General features: G+C 37.5%; 1 protein-coding gene across 7 annotated transcripts; it reads right to left on the bottom strand.

Moving 5' to 3' along the window:
* Positions 1-1,409: 1,409 nt before the first annotated feature.
* Positions 1,410-19,111, bottom strand: LOC111335334 (uncharacterized). 7 transcript variants are annotated; one of them, XM_088741339.1, is made up of 16 exons: positions 18,891-19,107; positions 15,806-16,131; positions 14,693-14,831; positions 13,900-14,225; positions 13,265-13,403; positions 11,671-11,996; positions 11,063-11,201; positions 10,157-10,482; positions 9,424-9,562; positions 8,517-8,842; positions 7,786-7,924; positions 6,880-7,205; positions 5,573-5,714; positions 4,887-5,472; positions 4,340-4,641; positions 1,410-4,019 (listed from the first exon to the last, which is right to left on the bottom strand). In XM_088741339.1, the coding sequence occupies exons 1-16, from the start codon at positions 18,970-18,972 to the stop codon at positions 3,982-3,984; spliced, it is 3,801 nt and encodes a 1,266-aa protein (XP_088597465.1). In that variant the 5' UTR covers positions 18,973-19,107; the 3' UTR covers positions 1,410-3,981. The 7 variants fall into 7 exon arrangements, with proteins under 7 accessions (XP_088597465.1, XP_088597466.1, XP_088597467.1 ...); XM_088741340.1 differs by lacking the exon at positions 18,891-19,107 and adding an exon at positions 18,467-18,623; XM_088741341.1 differs by lacking the exon at positions 18,891-19,107 and adding an exon at positions 18,446-18,575.
* Positions 19,112-20,003: the final 892 nt, after the last annotated feature.

The raw sequence follows: 20,003 nt of genomic DNA, 5'->3' as shown, positions 1-20,003 counted from the left end.
CTAATCAGGAGCTCTTAAATCATTTAAACATAGGGAAGGCTAAGAAAGGGAAGGTAACTTTTCGGTTAAATGAAGCTTTTCATTTCCCTCTTATCAAAACTGTAAGTTGAAAGACAGGAAAAAGATATTCAAATACTCACAAAAATATCAGTGATTTCAGAAGAATTTTATTTCAGTCATCAGATTCTATTACTAAAGGGACAATGTGATTGCAACTTCGTATCAGCTCGCGCTTCTGAGTAAAGGGTCTCAATTGTATCCCCTCTTCCTATACGTCGATCCTATGGGAACATTTAGCTCGGCCATCGAGATGATGAACTGATGATGATCTTGAGTTATTGCGGAACACTCCAATTAAAGCAGCCTGGTTACTACAGGAATATCGGAACATCGGGGTTTCGCATGATGAGACAGTTATCACTCAGTGACTCTGACAATTTTTGAAGGGGTCCGACCTCCTTTGAAAATAAGTCTATTTGTTTAACAGCATACTTAAGACAAAGTGACACAAGAATTAAACCTTGACGAGTGAAAAATCAGTGACCTGGATATAGACTGAACAATGCAGCAAGTTATTTAAGAGTTTCTGACAAAAACTGCAATTTTCCCATCCCGCCTACCCTTTGATTTCTTATGCAGAGGGTTAGCCTAACGAGAAATACATGCACGCAGCAACTTAGTTATGAGTTACCCTTTCGCCATTTTTTGCCATCTCCAATGTATGACTAAAATAAATCTTTCGTTAACCTTTTAGAAATATTCCGAGTTAATAAAAAGCCACGGAAGAGAAGAATGAATCGTTATTGCATAATTATTGTGATTTTTTGTGCGTGTTGTTTATCAGTTTGAGTTGATCTTGTGAGTCACGTCTAAATATTCATTTTCATCATGAGTATTTACATATATTGAATTTCTAGTCAACGATCAGGATTAAAGATGTTTATTTTCCAACTATTTATAGCTTCTGATGGACTGTTATGATTCTTGGACATGCTCAAAAATTATTACTGATTTTGGCCTGATTTTTCACTGCTTCGCTTAATTTGTTTCACTTCTCACAACATTTTGATTTCATTGGTTCTTTGTCTTTGCAGTTGATGGTTTCGTGAGCTAGTGTTTAGGTTTGTGTTCAAAGACAATTTCTTTAACCTCGAGGGTTACACGGCACAGTTTTTGAGCCCTACAGATAGAAGAGACTGGAGTGAATATGAAAGCAAATTAGACTTGGAGATGTATGGTGTGTCAGTAAACCTAAGAAATCCATGAGCAGCACGATGGATATAAGTTATTAGTACTCCCCGGCAGTTTAACCAATTCTACACAGCTCGAGCAGTTATTCCGTTAATTTATGAAATACTAACGTGTAAGGCATGTCGCGTTCTCAGCGCAGTGTTCAACCGAAACACGAAGAGTATGCAAATCGATGGTTTATTTACCTTCAGTGTCGAATGGTGAAACTACATGTAAATAAAATACAGAAAACGATGAAACGAAAACAGAAAATACGACAAGGCAAAAACAATAAAATAAAGAAAAGATGAAAACTTACATGGATGGTGCTGCGATGAATGATAAACTGACAAACTGAGGTAAGAAAGTGAAACCTACCGAAACTAAAAAACGCAACACACGAGCTCTCAACCGAACGGGCCTGAGAAACTAAGCTGACCGAGTGGGTCCCAGGGCCCACTGACAAAAAAAGGCGGTTGTGCCCATCCGGGAACTGCCTGGCGGTGGCTTTGTCCCGTGTGGCTTTTCGGGCAGAAATAGGTTTTCAGAAGAACGTTTTCAAATCGATGATGTTATAAGGATTTTACAGTCATTAAATTTCGCTGTGTTGGTTAATATTGGACTTAACAGCGGCAAAACCCGTAACAAGGCAAATAAATATGAGTGGTGTAAAGATTGGAGAAAAGTTGACAGAGTAGCTCAGTAAATTTATACCTGGAGTCTACAGATATTTGCATTTGATGACGACTTGGTTTTCACACAATGCAGAACCACCTCTGTCGGAAGCTATCTTCATTGCAACGCAATCCATGATATGGAGTAAAGACAAAACACATCATACGAAGCAGTTGATCTCTTAATCTTAATCCAATCCCCGAGGCAAAAAATACTCTGAAAACATTTTCAACAAAACAATTAATAAAAAAGTTTTCTTCGTTGTCGGTAATGTTTTTAGTCCACGCTGGAGTTTGAATCGTCACTTTTTCCTTGTCGTTGTCTCTGTTAATTGCTTCCGAATCTGAAACAGCTGCCTTGGCTGCAAACGAACAGGATCGTGCTGCAATATTACTTCCGACTTCAAATCAAATGACCATTGTTTCATTTCTCAGGTTAAAACTACGTCTCTTGGAGCGTGATTGCAGATCGAGGAAAATCGGTTGAGGACAGTGGATTTTGGAAGAATAGAGTACGACAAAATTGAAAATATAAATTGAAATATGAATTGAAGCATTGATATATCTAAGTTATGAAACATATAAGACATGTTAAGGTGCCTAATTCCTCCTCCCTGTAAGAAAGAGGAAAGTTCATAAGCAAATGAGAAACTGAGGCCGATGATTGCCGAACTTAAAGCTAGCAGGATCACATCCGCTAAGATCTAATAAATGAGAGAAAAATTCTGTTTCTTCGATTTATTTTTTTTTTAAGCAACAGCACACCGGCAGGATACCTGAGTATCAACTGAAAACCATAACAGGAATGTCTCGAGTAGAAAGTTTCCAAGATGGAAACACTTTATCCACTAAGGACAAAGTTATGCTCTCGTAACAGCCAGTTAATCGGGTATGTAAGCGTAGTACGTTTGTTTTCTGGTTAAAGTCGACACCCACATCATTTCCCTTCACCAGTTCTATAAACTAAAATATTGAATTCGAGATAAGAAGTTCTGTCAACCAGCTGATGTTCCCCAATAAGTCTTCATCACCACAGAAAATCCTAAAACCTCGAATTGATCCCAAATACTTCAAAGCTTATCGCAGTCAATTTTCAACTTGATCACCTGCAAAGCTTCTTAATATGGCCAACCTTAAACCATCTTCGTCTCCAAGAAATGAGCTACAAGTTAAGGTGTTTGTAGAACTCACCAAACTAGTTTTAGCGCTCTTCTTCCATTTCAAATGCCTTTCTACGTTAAGAAAGTATTAGCTCCTCTAAAGACGAACTAAAAAATACACGAGTTAATAAAAGAGGTTTAAAATCCCTTCAGTCACAACCCCTTTTGGTCTAACAGCTGGTTGAAGAGCCAGTTTTCTCATCCCGTCATACAAAATGTAAAATAATATAAGCGCAAGCAACCTTACATAAATCATATCTTTTTGACAGTCCGGTGTGGGTTAGATCAGCGAGTAATCTCAAAAACCGAACTGAACTATCAAAACTGTTTCTAAGTTATTTGTTATGTTTGTTTGTTGTTGTCGTTATTTCGTATATCTTTGTCGTCAAAAGTTTAGTTTTTGAGATCATTCAGCTTCTAAAAAATAAAAGGTAAGCTTGAGCTGGAGATGCACAAGAGATAAGAGGATAAGGATTAAAACATTTCTTCTAAACTAGATACCTTGAGATGAAAAAGATATTTCAGATAAAAAATGAAAAGAAAACTTCTTTCTAATTTTCTGCAGGTCGACACCGAGGTAAAATTTAAGAAAAGAAAAAACCTTTAAGTGAAAAGCGAGTGCTTTTAAGCATTTTATTGGTTGGTTGGCCAAGTCTGATGCAGGAGTATGATTTTAAATCTGTGATTTTCTCAACTTTTGAATGACTTTCCAACTTCGTAAAAGTAAGTAAAACCGAGTAATTGTTCTTAGAAATACGGCTTCCAGAATTCGAAAATAAGTGAGATAGGCTTGTAGAGAAACGGACACGAACTTGTGAAACACCTTGTACACGAATATCCAGCTCAAACATCCTTCAGTGATTCAAGTCCAGGTCAAGTCCAAGTGTAAATGAGTCTGAAGCTACTTTTGATGACTGTCAGCGGACGGAGCCTCCAGAAAGTCTGGACTGGGAACCTAAGGACGTAACAGAAAGAGGGAAATAAAGACTCACTGAGAAAGAAATGTCATGGCGAAGTTGGAAAAATTCTCACTTGCATAGCGTCATGCCTCAACATCCTGGTTTAAGCTGTCGTAACAATTACTTTGTATTTAAGTCACAAAAAGAGACCAATTGTACAAACAAAGAAGGGTAAATCATTTTGGGAAAAGATATAATCTAGAAAAACTCGAGGGACCTTTTAGGAGGGATCCAGTGAGTACTGGGGGCAGGGGGCAGAATTTATCCTCCTTATTTATCCCTAATATGTATCCCCGGAAACAGCTTATCTACGCACCAGTCTCATCTAGAATTGTCCCGTGGTTCTCCTTTCGTTTCTCGTGCGCCAGGTGCAGGGGGCCCTGGACTAAAGAGTGCACGTCATAAGTCACGCTATCACTCAGTTCACGTTTTCCTCGGCCACTTAAGGGACATTTCATTGAGCATTTGGAGCGTGGGTCGGTTGCACTGCATACAGTCACATGGCAGTGGACGAAAACAAAGGGATGAGCAGCGATGAACTTGAAGGCTTCCACGCTAAACCGCTGAGCATTCGAAGAAGGTGCTGAATGATATTTCACTGTTACGTCACTTGGGCAGCTAAAGAGAAGAAATGTTTTTTATGAAGGTGAAATTACACCTACGAGAGTTCTTAACAAAGTTTTAAATTTGCATTGCTGACTACAACTGAAATCAAGATAGCTGAGTGTATCTAACTTTACTTGCATATCACTAACTAATAGTTATTTACTTTTCAAGTGATCGCTGAATAAAATAAAAGAAAATGTATGATTTTTCAAAGTGAGTAGAAATTGAGAGTTCCCAACAATCACCAATAGACATACCCTTTCTTTATAAACTCATATTTCAGAGAGTTCTTTTGATCCTGGGTAGGCGTGGCATAACATTGATCCGCTCTGATTGACAGCTTTTTGTCATTTGTTGCCGTAGATACCTCAAAGAACAATCGTCGATGCAGCCTCACAGCAACAGGAAAATCATTTTTCAGGTAAGGTTTCACGAATCTCTTGCTGTGAAACATTCTCAACGACAGTTTCAAGTTCCCTTTGGCTGCCATATCATGGAATTCAAGCGTAGTGTTTATTGGTTTCCAGCCAAGCGATGAAACTACACCATGAGTGGAATAATAACAGCTAAACTGCACTTTTATGTCACGCACGCGTGTCACGGCACTGTTAGCGGCCGCGGGTATTTCCAGTGTGTTGGAGTAGATGATAGCTGTAGGTGTATACCTGCTGGTTGTTTTACAGCCGGTCAATGGTGTTGTAACGGTAAGGTGGGTCCGTCCTTCTTTCCCTTTACATTTGGTGTCCAGGAGTCGAAGATTCTTTGGATCAAGACCACGGATAAGGAACTTTGGGATGACAATGGTCATATTTTTATCGTCGCAGAGGACATTTATTCCGGAAGCTTTTAGTAAAAATACAAATATACCAGTATAATAGTATAAACATACAAAACTTTCCCAATTTTCAGTGCCAAATGAGTGCATGTAAGACAACAATCGTACCTGCTGAGCAACCATACAACTCCATCCTTAGTGATATGTGACCATACCATGCTGTTGGTCTGAGTTTGATGTAGCGAGCTTTGATGGGTGGGTTTAATTTGTGATAAACAATGCTGTCCCTGTTTTTATTTCCTTTGAAAACCTACAAAGACATAGACTTAAGTGGTCAGTTGCCACAATAATGCCACTCCTGTTAGATTATGAATGATCCTTCATTAACACCACCACCAAACTTTATCGATAGTTTCGTGATTTGACATTCAAAGTAAATTACATGCAAAAACAACAAATAACGAATTATTACTTTCAAGTTACGAATCATTACTTTCTGACATACAGAGAGATTATTACAGTCGAACCTGTAATAAAGAGGTACCGCTGTATCAAGCGGTCAGTCGTCAAAGTTCCGAAGTTGTTTCCCCAAAACACTTAAAACTTTTACCCCTATTTAGCGGTCACCTCTATTTAGCGGTCACCTCTATTTAGCGGTCGTGGTCACCCTTTACTAAGTTCCAACGACCTGTTTCTATTGTCTTCCTCCTAGCTAGAACCAAGCGCAACCACTCCCAACGGAATATCGTTTATTACTTACTTTAATTTTAATTTACTTCCTTTAATTTTACTCACTTTAATTTTAATTTTTGAAACGATTTGTGATTTGTTGATATGGGAATTTTCTTCTTTAAAGAGTTCATGACATAAGTCAGTATAGTGCTGAGTTTTCACTAAAAAGCCTGATTCTGTCTCTGCCGAAGAGGGGGGAGAGGGAAGGGAATGCGCCAATTCTTGAAGTAGCTTTGTTTTGCAACTCGAGTCCCGATTTTTCTATGCAATGAAGCTATTGGCGGTAGAAGACTGTGGATTGTAGGAGTGAATACTAAAAGTGTAAGTAAACATGTGCAATATGTTCAATTATTCCTTGCCATTGCTAACAGCCTGCACTAGAATAAACAACGGTGTTTAAGAAGGGAGCGATGAAGGTGTGACACTAGCATTAATAACTTACGGAATATCGATTGCATGATCATTTCTATTACCTAGGTATATAAAGCGCAAGGCCCGTTTCTGTAGAACTGAAATCTTATCCAGATGTAACTTGTTGGCCTGACAACAGGCAGTTAGTATGTAAATCATGAAGGAAACAATAATGCAGTGACTGGCGGGGGAATTAGCTTCCTCCAAATGTGTCGAAGATACTCGCCATTTTACATGACACCAGTCCCCTGCTATAAGTTAGGCAGCAGTTCCCAGGCTCTCGTTATATATATTTTTTAGGTTTGAACTCAATTACCAATTATACATTTTACCTTAGGTGAACTCTGTCCTGGAACTTTATAGTAGTAGAAGTTCACCCCATCTTTACTGTACTGCAGCTTGTATGCTGTTACCCACTGGTTGTGAGCATTCCTTCCTTGTGTTGCTATACTTGTTAATTTGGTGTAACTGCCAAGAGCCACTTGGATCCATTGATTTCCATTATTCTGGCGAGCTGACCATCCTCCTTGTTTGCCTCCACCAGCCTTAAAGTTCAATCTTCCCTGGATTGCTGCATGATTTCCATCCCATTCTGAAGATGCAGTGATTTGAGCATCTTGAATGTGCCGACTTTCCATTCCAAGGGGTCCTGAACACTCTGTACATAGTGAAGGAGGAAAAATACAAAAGCAAGATGACAAGAATGCATTCATGAACATGCTTGTCTAAGAAAGAGAACTTAAGAATTCTTGAGAAGGTAAAATATATCGTAAAAAATAATTAAATACAAGGAAATGATAAAATATATAAAGAACTTTATTCAAATAGCACCATTTCCAATGATTGTCTCCTAGGCACTTTACAGTAAAATAATCCCAAAAAATAAAAAATTTGAGACAATAATTATAAAATGTGATTTAAAATAAAATGACATTTCAAATAAAAGTGAAAACCACAAATCTAATGTATCCTTAAAAGAATCATTGTTATAAGGTTAGCCTCAAAATCTGTCTCCCTGAGTGATGCTGAGAGCCTAATCTGGTGTCAAAAAAGAACTAACTTCTTTCTCGTGGGAAAGAAAAATGAATCAAAAGCCCTATTTCACATGTTCAATTACCATGATTTTCAAATAAACATGTCTAAGTTTTCTTACAACATGTCTACACACTCAGTAAGATGCAGAAGTAAGAACGTGTTTCAAAAATCTTGAATCTCAGCATTCTTAACATTTTTCACACCTTGGCAACCATAAACCTCCATCCTTAGTGATATATGACGATACCATGCTGTTGGTCGGAGTCTGATATAACGAGCTTGGATTGGTGGGTTCAGCTTGTGATAAACAACGCTGTCCCTGTCTCTATTTCCCTTCAATATCTGTCACATAAAAAACGAACTTAATTAGAAACATGTTTCTACTGTGCAAAAGACAAAAGTGAGAAGATTGGCAAATGATTGAATATTTTAGAACCTATGAAAAATAAGAAAATGTAGTAATAACGTAGTTAAAATTATCAAAAACTGAGGTTTGCACATTCCGTAACAGGGCAATTTATTAAATTATATATATATCTCGTTGAATACATGATCAAGCGATGATGAGTCCATTAAGTGGGCTGTATTTTACCCAACTGATGACCCTCTCAATTTAAAAGTTTGTTTGAATTCAAGTCTCCCCCCCCCCCCCACCACCCATTTGAATCCAGACTTAAAAGTAATATCTTACTTAACTTGTTTCCTCAGTTAGTACTGAAAGAAACAGAGTCTTGTTTTTCTGCTCAGGATTATGGCCTGTACCTGATTGTAGCTTGAACGTGTCAGCTTTGCCCTTGGGTCATAAACCATCACCCTAAATACTTACAGCATAGACCCTGAGCTAGTTTAGTAAAAGATATACATGTAAAGATCATTGAAAACAAAAACAATAAAGCTTTAAATTAAGCGTGCACTTTTGTGGGCTTGATAATACCGTGGGAGAGCTCTGTCCTGGTGATTTATAGTAGTAGAAGTTCACTCCATCATCACTGTACTGCAGCTTGTATGCTGTCACCCACTGGTTATGAGCATTCCTTCCCTGTGTTGCTATACTTGTTAATTTGGTGTAACTGCCAAGAGCCACTTGGATCCATTGATTTCCATTATTCTGGCGAGCTGACCATCCTCCTTGTTTGCCTCCACCAGCCTTAAAGTTCAATCTTCCCTGGATTGCTGCATGATTTCTATCCCATTCTGAAGATGCAGTGATTTGAGCATCTTGAATGTGCCGACTTTCCATTCCAAGGGGTCCTGAACACTCTGCACATAGTGAAGGAGGAAAAATACAAAAGCAAGATGACAAGAATGCATTCATGAACATGTTTGTCTAAGAAAGAGAACTTAAGAATTCTTGAGAAGGTAAAATATATCGTAAAAAATAATTAAATACATGGAAATGATAAAATATATAAAGAACTTTATTCAAATAGTACCATTTCCAATGATTGTCTCCTAGGCACTTTACAGTAAAATAATCCCACAAAATAAAAAAATTTGAGACAATAATTATAAAATGTGATTTAAAATAAAATGACATTTCAAATAAAAGTGAAAACCACAAATCAAATGTATCCTTAAAAGAATCATTGTTGTAAGGTTAGCCTCAAAATCTGTCTCCCTGAGTGATGCTGAGAGCCTAATCTGGTGTCAAAAAAGAACTAACTTCTTTCTCGTGGGAAAGAAAAATGAATCAAAAGCCCTATTTCACATGTTCAATTACCATGATTTTCAAATAAACATGTCTAAGTTTTCTTACAACATGTCTACACACTCAGTAAGATGCAGAAGTAAGAACGTGTTTCAAAAATCTTGAATCTCAGCATTCTTAACATTTTTCACACCTTGGCAACCATAAACCTCCATCCTTAGTGATATATGACGATACCATGCTGTTGGTCGGAGTCTGATATAACGAGCTTGGATTGGTGGGTTCAGCTTGTGATAAACAACGCTGTCCCTGTCTCTATTTCCCTTCAATATCTGTCACATAAAAAACGAACTTAATTAGAAACATGTTTCTACTGTGCAAAAGACAAAAGTGAGAAGATTGGCAAATGATTGAATATTTTAGAACCTATGAAAAATAAGAAAATGTAGTAATAACGTAGTTAAAATTATCAAAAACTGAGGTTTGCACATTCCGTAACAGGGCAATTTATTAAATTATATATATATCTCGTTGAATACATGATCAAGCGATGATGAGTCCATTAAGTGGGCTGTATTTTACCCAACTGATGACCCTCTCAATTTAAAAGTTTGTTTGAATTCAAGTCTCCCCCCCCCCCCCCCACCACCCATTTGAATCCAGACTTAAAAGTAATATCTTACTTAACTTGTTTCCTCAGTTAGTACTGAAAGAAACAGAGTCTTGTTTTTCTGCTCAGGATTATGGCCTGTACCTGATTGTAGCTTGAACGTGTCAGCTTTGCCCTTGGGTCATAAACCATCACCCTAAATACTTACAGCATAGACCCTGAGCTAGTTTAGTAAAAGATATACATGTAAAGATCATTGAAAACAAAAACAATAAAGCTTTAAATTAAGCGTGAACTTTTGTGGGCTTGATAATACCGTGGGAGAGCTCTGTCCTGGTGATTTATAGTAGTAGAAGTTCACTCCATCATCACTGTACTGCAGCTTGTATGCTGTCACCCACTGGTTATGAGCATTCCTTCCCTGTGTTGCTATACTTGTTAATTTGGTGTAACTGCCAAGAGCCACTTGGATCCATTGATTTCCATTATTCTGGCGAGCTGACCATCCTCCTTGTTTGCCTCCACCAGCCTTAAAGTTCAATCTTCCCTGGATTGCTGCATGATTTCTATCCCATTCTGAAGATGCAGTGATTTGAGCATCTTGAATGTGCCGACTTTCCATTCCAAGGGGTCCTGAACACTCTGCACATAGTGAAGGAGGAAAAATACAAAAGCAAGATGACAAGAATGCATTCATGAACATGTTTGTCTAAGAAAGAGAACTTAAGAATTCTTGAGAAGGTAAAATATATCGTAAAAAATAATTAAATACATAGAAATGATAAAGATAAAGAACTTTATTCAAATAGCACCATTTCCAATGATTGTCTCCTAGGCACTTTACAGTAAAATAATCCCACAAAATAAAAAATTTGAGACAATAATTATAAAATGTGATTTAAAATAAATGACATTTCAAATAAAAGTGAAAACCACAAATCAAATGTATCCTTAAAAGAATCATTGTTGTAAGGTTAGCCTCAAAATCTGTCTCCCTGAGTGATGCTGAGAGCCTAATCTGGTGTCAAAAAAGAACTAACTTCTTTCTCGTGGGAAAGAAAAATGAATCAAAAGCCCTATTTCACATGTTCAATTACCATGATTTTCAAATAAACATGTCTAAGTTTTCTTACAGTTGACATAGCTATACACTCGGTAAGATGCAGAAGTAAGAACGTGTTTCAAAAATCTTGAATCTCAGCATTCTTAACATTTTTCACACCTTGGCAACCATAAACCTCCATCCTTAGTGATATATGACGATACCATGCTGTGGGTCGGAGTCTGATATAACGAGCTTGGATTGGTGGGTTCAGGTTGTGATAAACAACGCTGTCCCTGTCTCTATTTCCCTTCAATATCTGTCACATACAAAATGAACTTAATTAGATATGTTTCCACAGTGTGCAAAAGACATAGTGACAAAATTGGCAAATGATTTAATATGTTAGAATAAATGAAAACTTATAAAATGTAGTAATAATGTAGTTAAAATCAAAAACTCTCAATTCAAAAATTTGTTTGAATTGAAGTCCCCAACCCCCCATTTGAATCCAGACTTATAATAAATATCATACTTAACTCGTTTCCTCAGTTAGTACTGAAAGAAACAGAGTCTTGTTTTTCCACTTGGGATTAGTGACTGCCTGACTGCCTGATTATGCATTGCATATGTATGTCAGCTTTGCCCTTGGGTTGTACACCATAAGCCTAAATACTTTCAGTATAGACCTTGAACTAGTTTAGTAAGAGATATACATGTAAAGATCATTGAAAACAAAAATAATAAAGCTTTAAATTGAGTGTGCACTTTTGTGGGCTTGATAATACCATGGGAGAGCTCTGTCCTGGTGATTTATAGTAGTAGAAGTTCACTCCATCATCACTGTACTGCAGCTTGTATGCCGTTACCCACTGGTTGTGAGCATTCCTTCCCTGTGTCGCTATACTTGTTAATCTGGTGTTACTGCCAAGAGCCACTTGAATCCATTGATTTCCATTATTCTGGCGAGCTGACCATCCTCCTTGTTTGCCTCCACCAGCCTTAAAGTTCAATCTTCCCTGGATTGCTGCATGATTTCTATCCCATTCTGACGATGCAGTGATTTGAGCATCTTGAATGCGGCCACTTTCCATTCCAAGAGGTCCTGAACACCCTGCACATAGCCAAAGAGGAAAAAAAACAAGATGACAAGAATGCATTAATGAAGATGATTGACTAAGAAAAAGAACCTAAAATTCTTGACGAAGTAAGATAAATTAAAAAAAAATTTAAATACATGGAAATAATAAATAAATAAACAAATTCAGTTCTAATAGCACCATTTCTATTTATTGTCTTGGGTACTTAGATTAAAATGCACCCAACAAATTAAAAATGTTAAAAAAATTATTGTAAACAAAAGTGCAAAAAACAAATTAAATGCATCCTTAAAAGAATCATAAATTGAGGCTAGCCTTATAACAGCCTCTGATGTCGAGAGCCTGATATGGAGATGTAGGTCGTTCCCAAGAATAAATGTGACTTGAGTGTAAAAAAAAAAACCTAAAAATGTTTCTTCACATGAGAAAGAAAAATAAATCAAAAAAATCTGGTTCACATTTTCAATTGACATTTTAATATAAACATGTCTAAGTTTTCTTGCAATACGTTTTTACACTCAGTTAGATGCGAAAAGTAAGTACATGTTTCAAAAATCTTGAAATTTAATAGTCTTTAATTAAAGTACCCCTCAGTGAGATCAAAATATTTTGTGTATCATTTTCTTTAATTTTTGTTTTCAGTGTGTCTCCTTCTCCTAACCTTCCCTAGATCCAAGCACCAGAAGTATCTTTTTTTGAACCATTAAATTTGTGATTTCCCATCTGTCTTTATTTGACCAAGTTCCAGAAGTTGATTACCGCACTCAGAGGGAGTGATGTCAATTAAAGGCTCAATGTGAAAATCTCACATGGCAAAATGTCAAACAAATAATAACAGACTGCCTTACTCAATTCTTACGAAAACATAATTTTTATACAGAAATGATGGGGAATCAATGCGTAAATTATAGACTCAGTAGCACTCATGCAGACCATGCTGGTGGTTATAATTTCTCTGCATCAGAGCATTGCAAGTGGGTCAGAGAGGGAAAAAAAGGTGTGATTTGTGTGAACCCACAGGGCAAACTTCAATCCTGCAGGAATATTTGAGATCTGCTCCAAACACTCCTTGGAAGACTTTTGAGAGATCTGTTCTCTTCAAAGGATCTAGGTGAACAATTCTGCCAGGTTCCGTGCCTACAGGCCAGGTTCAGAGAAAAAGAAAACTGTCCTCAGTGTAATCTCAACAAAAGGGTTTTAACTTGACCCAATTCGACATTCTGTAAAACAAATTAGCCCAAAATAAAATGGTCAATTTTCATCTCTTTAACATTTTTCATACCTTGGCAACCGTAAAGCTCCATCCTTAGTGATATATGACGATACCATGCTGTTGGTCGGAGTCTGATATAACGAGCTTGGATTGGTGGGTTCAGCTTGTGATAAACAACACTGTCCCTGTCTCTATTTCCCTTCAATATCTGTCACATACAAAATGAACTTAATGCAGAAAATGGACTTAATTAGAAACATGTTTCTACTATGCAAACGACAAAGTGAGAAGATTGGAAAATGATTTAATATGTAAGAATCTATGAAAACTTAGAAAATGTAGTAATGATGTAGTTAAAATAAAAAACTCTCAATTTAAAAGTTTGTTTGAATTAAAGTCTCTCCCCTCCCCCTCCCCCCCCCTTTGAATCCAGAGTTATAATAAATATCTTACTTAACTTGTTTCCTCAGATAGTACTGAAAGAAACAGAGTCTTGTTTTACCACTTGGGATTAGTGACTGCCTGTGCCTGATTATGCATTTCATATGTATGTCAGCTTTGCCCTTGGGTTGTACACCATAAGCCTAAATACTTTCAGTATAGACCTTGAACTAGTTTAGTAAGAGATATACATGTAAAGATCATGGAAAACAAAAACAATAAGGCTTTAAATTAAGTGTGCACTTGTGTGGACTTGATAATACCATGGGAGAGCTCTGTCCTGGTGATTTATAGTAGTAGAAGTTCACTCCATCATCACTGTACTGCAGTTTATATGCTGTCACCCACTGGTTGTGAGCATTCCTTCCCTGTGTCGCTATACTTGTTAATTTGGTGTAACTGCCAAGAGCCACTTGGATCCATTGATTTCCATTATTCTGGCGAGCTGACCATCCTCCTTGTTTGCCTCCACCAGCCTTAAAATTCAATCTTCCCTGGATTGCTGCATGATTTCTATCCCATTCTGAAGATGCAGTGATTTGAGCATCTTTGATTTGCCAACCTTCCATTCCAAGGGGTTCTGAACACTCTGCATATAGCCAAAGACGAAAAAAAACAAGGTGACTAGAATGCATTCATGAAGATGATCATTTAAGAAAGCAACACCAAACAATTCTTGAAGAAGTAACATAAATTTACAAAATGATTTAAATACATGTAAATGATAAATGAGTTGAATTCCAATAAAGCACCATTTCCTTTAGTTGTCTTGGGCACTTGAGAGTAAAATGCAGCCCAAGAAAGAAATGTTCACTTAATACAATATGATTTTTGTTTGTTCTAAAGAAGAAAAGTAGTAAGGGTCAAAAAGAAAACAACTGTTACTTCAAATGGGAAAGGAAAATGAATCAAAAACCCTATTTCACATGTTCAATCAACATTTTGAAATAAACATGTCTAAGTTTTCTTACAACATATTTTTACACTTGGTTAGATGTGAAAAGTGAGTATGTGTTTTGAAAATCTTAAATTTAATACTCTTAACATTTTTCATACCTTGGCAACCGTAAAGCTCCATCCTTAGTGATATATGACGATACCAAGCTGTTGGTCGGAGTCTGATATAACGAGCATTGATGGGTGGGTTCAGCTTGTGATAAACAACACTGTCCCTGTCTCTATTTCCCTTTAATATCTGTCACATAAAAAACGAACTTAATTAGAAACATGTTTCTACTGTGCAAAAGACAAAGTGAGAAGATTGGCAAATGATTTAATATTTTAGAATCTATGAAAAATTAGAAAATGTAATAAGAATGTAGTTAAAATTATTAAAAACTGAGGTTTGCACTTTCCCTAACAGGGAAATTTATTTAATATATATATTGCTGAATACATGATCAGCTATGATGAGTCAATTAAGTGGACTGTATTTTACCCAACTGATGACCCTCTCAATTTAAAAGTTTGTTTGAATTGAAGTCTTCCCAACCCCCCCTGGTCCCCAATCCCCCCCCCATTTGAATCCAGAGTTATAATAAATATTTTACTTGAGTTGCCTCCTCAGTTAGTACTGAAAGAAACAGAATCTTGTTATTCTGCTCAGAATTATGGCCTTTCTTTTATTATTATTATTTTTTTTTTTTATTTACAAGATTTGCCGACAGGCAGGGACACCGCAACAGCTTTAGCCAATCACTGTGGGCCCAGTAACCCACCTATCCCACCACAGGGGAGGACATCCATCACACAGTAATCTTGTGCGTGGGAAATCAATGTCTGCCACCCCTAACCCTGCAGGAGACTGGATCTCCATTTATTTGTCCCTATCCAAGAAGACTAGAATATCTATTAACCGTTTCTTGATATTATAGTAAGGCAGCATATTCTTCTCAATTATTTTAAGACCTTGAGTGTTGGTCCGGCTGGGGCTCAAACCCTCGACCTCCCACACAGCAGTTCAGCGCTCTATTCATTGAGCTAACTGGGAGGCCTGTACCTGATCATGGCAGTAGGTGTCAGCTTTGCCCTTGGGTCATAAACTATGAACCTAAATACTTACAGTATAGACCTTGAGCTAGTTTAGTAAGAGATATACATGTAAAGATCATGGAAAACAAAACAGTAAAGCTTTGAATTTAGTGTGCACTCTTGTGGGCTTAATAATACCATGGGAGAGCTCTGTCCTGGTGATTTATAGTAGTAGAAGTTAACTCCATCATCACTGTACTGCAGCTTGTATGCCGTTACCCACTGGTTGTGAGCATTCCTTCCCTGTGTTGCTATACTTGTTAATTTGGTGTAACTGCCAAGAGCCACCTGGATCCATTGATTTCTATTGTTCCAGCGAGCTGACCATCCTCCTTGTTTGCCTCTACCAGCCTTAAAGTTCAATCTTCCTTGGATTGCTGCATGATTTCCATCCCATTCTGAAGATGCAGTGATTTGAGCATCCTTGATGCGGCGACTCTCCATTCCAAGGGGTGCCACACATTCTTCACAGGACAAAAATACAGGAATCAACACTTGTTGTCAGGAGTGTGAGAGAAAGAAAGTTATTTCTAGCCCTAGCCCTGTCTCTATTATAATTCTAAAAAGTGAAGTGGATTTTGTATTCTTTCTGTCTGCAGTATACCCCTTATGCTGACCATTTTTTGAGTATCAAACATCATAAATCCAACTGTAGCTCAGGGCCCAGTTGTTCAAAGGCTGATTAGCACTAACCCAGGGTTAAATTTTAATTTGGGAATCTTGATCCCTTTGTTCAAAAGCTTTTCTCAGAGAATTTTCTCTATTCTTTGAAGGATATACTATCATCAGATTGTAGACAAAAATAACTGTGCTGGATTTTCTTTTAAAAAGCTTTCAGATCTTAAATCAGATCTCACACTAACCCTTGGTTATCTTAGCCCAGCTTTGAACAACCCAGCCCAGGTTACTATCCAGATCAACATGTTGAAAATTGTATTTAACAATTATTCGTCGAAGGCGGGGTGAATATCGTTGAATAATCCCTGAGACGAAGTCGAGGGGATTATTCGACAAAATTCACCGAACCTGAGGTGAATAATTGTTTTAATATCATTTCAGAGCTGAACAACAGAGAAATTTCTAAAATCATAACATTTTAGATTTTAGTAACATTTATTAGCATTTTCTTTTAACATTTTATACAAACCACGTGGAGTGGTTTATATAGCATCATATGAGGAACCGCTTGACCAATCAGACTGCTGGAAACTCTTTGCTCGGCTCTGAAATTATACTAAAAACTATTATTATACGACTCAGGCAGTCAGAGGGCCAATAACTAAAATCAACCAATCAAAATGCTCTATTGCCGGTCAATATTCTCTCAGTATTGGACCGGGCACTGTCCCGAATGATCCTGAATGGTCCCGAATGATACCCTTTGTTTCCCTTTGAACTTCAGTCGTATAATAAATCTCTTATTAACCAAGCTTGCTTGGGACCGTACTGGAAGAATATTGGCCCTTGGTCTTTTTTGTACAGACCTCACTGCGCTCGGTCCGTACTGTCAAGACTTTAGGCCAATATTCTCCCAGTACGGCCCTCGAACTTGGTTAATAAGATATATTTATTACATGTAGCAAAAAGCTTTAATGAATAATTCTATCTGTAATTTTAAGCCTTTAATCCCTAGGAGTGATTAACATGTAACTTCTCCTTATGGCTTCTTTACATAACCTTGCAAATGGTTAATGAGAATACTCACACCTATCAAGTTTAAATTCTTATCTTGATGTAACACTTCATCCTCCTAACCATAATTATAAAGGAAATGTGTTGGAGTTAGAGGGGAGAATTAACCATCAGACCTTGAGTTCAACTTCCCACATTTATTGCTAAATATTGTGCATAATTATACAGTTAGTTCATAAGTCAAGAGAGTAGAAATAAAGATAACTATTACCATTTGGATATTAAACATTGCTTGGACAAATTCTTTTTCAACAAAAATTGTTTTTTTTTCTACTATTTCATAAAATTGGGCTCTGAGTAAAGTATCTGACTTGAAGAACAGATCAAGTACTACATGCAATGGTTGTAATTCACTTTCATCCATATCAAACTCAGGAAAACCCACTTATTGAACATTTTGTAGTTCCGATGGCATCTTAGAAAGCCACTGACTTGATAACAACAACAGGTTACGCACCAAAATCAAGAAAAAATACTATCTTACTTTCCACAAATCACAGCCACACAGTCGATATTTTACATGCCAGCTACATACAACAGATTGCAATAAATGGCTTGAACCCGGGGGGTAACATGTGAAGGTGTAGTCTGATCGTCCGGGTGAGTGTAGTCCTGAGAAGGACTGTTGTCGGTGGTAGTGACTGACGTTTCGACAACCTGTGCGGAAGTCATCATCAGAGTCAAACAATTGAACTGACAACAATCATTCACTTGACTCTGATGATGACTTCCGCACAGGTTGTCGAAACGTCAGTCACTACCACCGACAACAGTCCTTCTCAGGACTACACTCACCCGGACGATCAGACTACACCTTCACATACAACAGATTGTTTCGCTATTTTTCATTAGTATCGTCAATATGTTTTTTTTCTGTCCGTTTGATGGATTAAATAGTATGATTCCGAATGAACACTGCCCGTATCACTCGGGCACTACCAGATGAATAACGCGTTTGGCTGCACCGTAAACAACAAAAAACTGAGCTAGAGCATATTAACCGTACAGATTACGTTTTCATTACCGTTTTCATCACCTTTTCTGATTGCGGCTTCGAAATTCAACGATTGCAGATATTTTCATTACCTCAACAACTAACTAACTTACATCGTTGTATGATCCTTTGCTAGTCTGGATTGCTAAAGTTTGCTTCATTTGAGCTACCAATCGATGTGAATCTTCGTTCCCTGTGCCAACATCGGTTCTCTTTCCCAATCGATAAGCAATCGGTCAAACCGAATAATACAACCGAGCCCATCCCGAGAAAAAATGTTAATCTGATTGATCTTAACTCTAACCCTACTTTACTTGGATGTGTCTCTCGTAGGAAAACGGCTTCAGTCAAATTTCAACTCGAAAAACAAACGCAGGTCGTACAAGAATATCTGTGATTACATTTTCCGAGTCACCAATATAATATGTGAGATAATTATGTGTTTTAGAATAATTGTTTTTTACCATTTTTCTTCGGTGTCCAATATTTGCTACCTTGACTGAGCTCTTCTGCTTGCGTTTTAGACTTACTACTTACCTAGACTGCGACTGATTGGGATAAAAAGTGACAAAGCCGCCAGAAGTAGACACGGCCAGGTGTAGATGGAAATAGAAACCATCCCGGGTAACCCGCAAATAACGGAATGCGAAATGTCGTGATTCTGCTTTGGATGAAGGCAAAGAAACCACTCTGGGTTATATCAGTTTAAAATAATGATAAACGCAGAAGAGATGAGGCTATGAAACTCTGACTCTGATAGCCTTGTTTTGATAAAGCCCACACGTGTGCTACCAACGGGTTTATTCGTGTCTGGCTGAAAATCAATCAGTCAAACATTAATTTAATTTATGCGTCCATCAATTCAGAGCTTCAACATCCCTCCGCCGGGCAACCTCGGGGCATTTGAACTTGTCAAGATAGCTCGCTCAAATTCCTGCCTCGCGGGGTCAAAGATGTGTTCAAATGCCCCACCGGCAAAATGCCGGAATTGATCTTCCTTTTTTATTAAAATGAAAGATACGCGACCATAACTTTCCTCATGCTGGAGATCTTTTATTTATTTTGAGCCATCTGCTCGTAAAAGTGAACTCTTAAGTTATTTCATATCAAAAAATAACACACGTTTATTACGCTGGAAAGACTTGACAGTTCTGATTCAAATTACTCACCCCACCAAAAGTGAGGTTCAAATTTGCCATCCTCCCCGGATACGGACGATAGTCAAATGGTTTCGTTGCTCAATGAGCGAATGGGGAGGGGGGGGGGGGGAGGGGAGGAGAGGAGGGGATGTTGATGCCTCGAGTTGATCGGTGCATTACCTAGTCTATGGCGCAATTTTGGATAAAAGAGTGATTGCACTCAAGAAAAAGAGATGAATACTAAGTATTAACTCACTAGTTTCTTAATTCCTTTACGTTAAAAAATGTAGCAATCAAAATATATTTGAAAACATCTTTACAATGTTTAGATCATATTCAGCACGACCATCTCATTCAACGTGAAGGTTTTTACATATATTATGGTACTTTACACCAAATCAGTCAATTTGTTTTAACCGTTTGTATATATTTCAAAGCAACAGAAACCAGCTGACTAACTGACGGGTAATACATGCAGAAAAGATGGCTGATTTTGTACACATAACTCGCA

The sequence above is a fragment of the Stylophora pistillata genome, chromosome 12, assembly GCF_964205215.1.
Source record: "Stylophora pistillata chromosome 12, jaStyPist1.2, whole genome shotgun sequence".
In the NCBI taxonomy this organism is placed as follows: Eukaryota; Metazoa; Cnidaria; class Anthozoa; order Scleractinia; family Pocilloporidae; genus Stylophora; species Stylophora pistillata.
Note: the sequence above shows the minus strand (reverse complement) of the source record. Positions and strands in the feature narration are given on the sequence as shown.

Excerpts from the sequence above, each read along its gene's own strand:
- LOC111335334 (XM_088741339.1), bottom strand. The coding sequence starts at position 18,972 with ATGGTTTCTATTTCCATCTACACCTGGCCGTGTCTACTTCTGGCGGCT. Across the intron at positions 10,483-11,062 it reads GGAGGTTTATGGTTGCCAAG|AGTGTTCAGGACCCCTTGGA; the intron begins GTGTGAAAAATG and ends CACTATGTGCAG. Across the intron at positions 8,843-9,423 it reads GGAGGTTTATGGTTGCCAAG|AGTGTTCAGGACCCCTTGGA; the intron begins GTGTGAAAAATG and ends CACTATGTGCAG.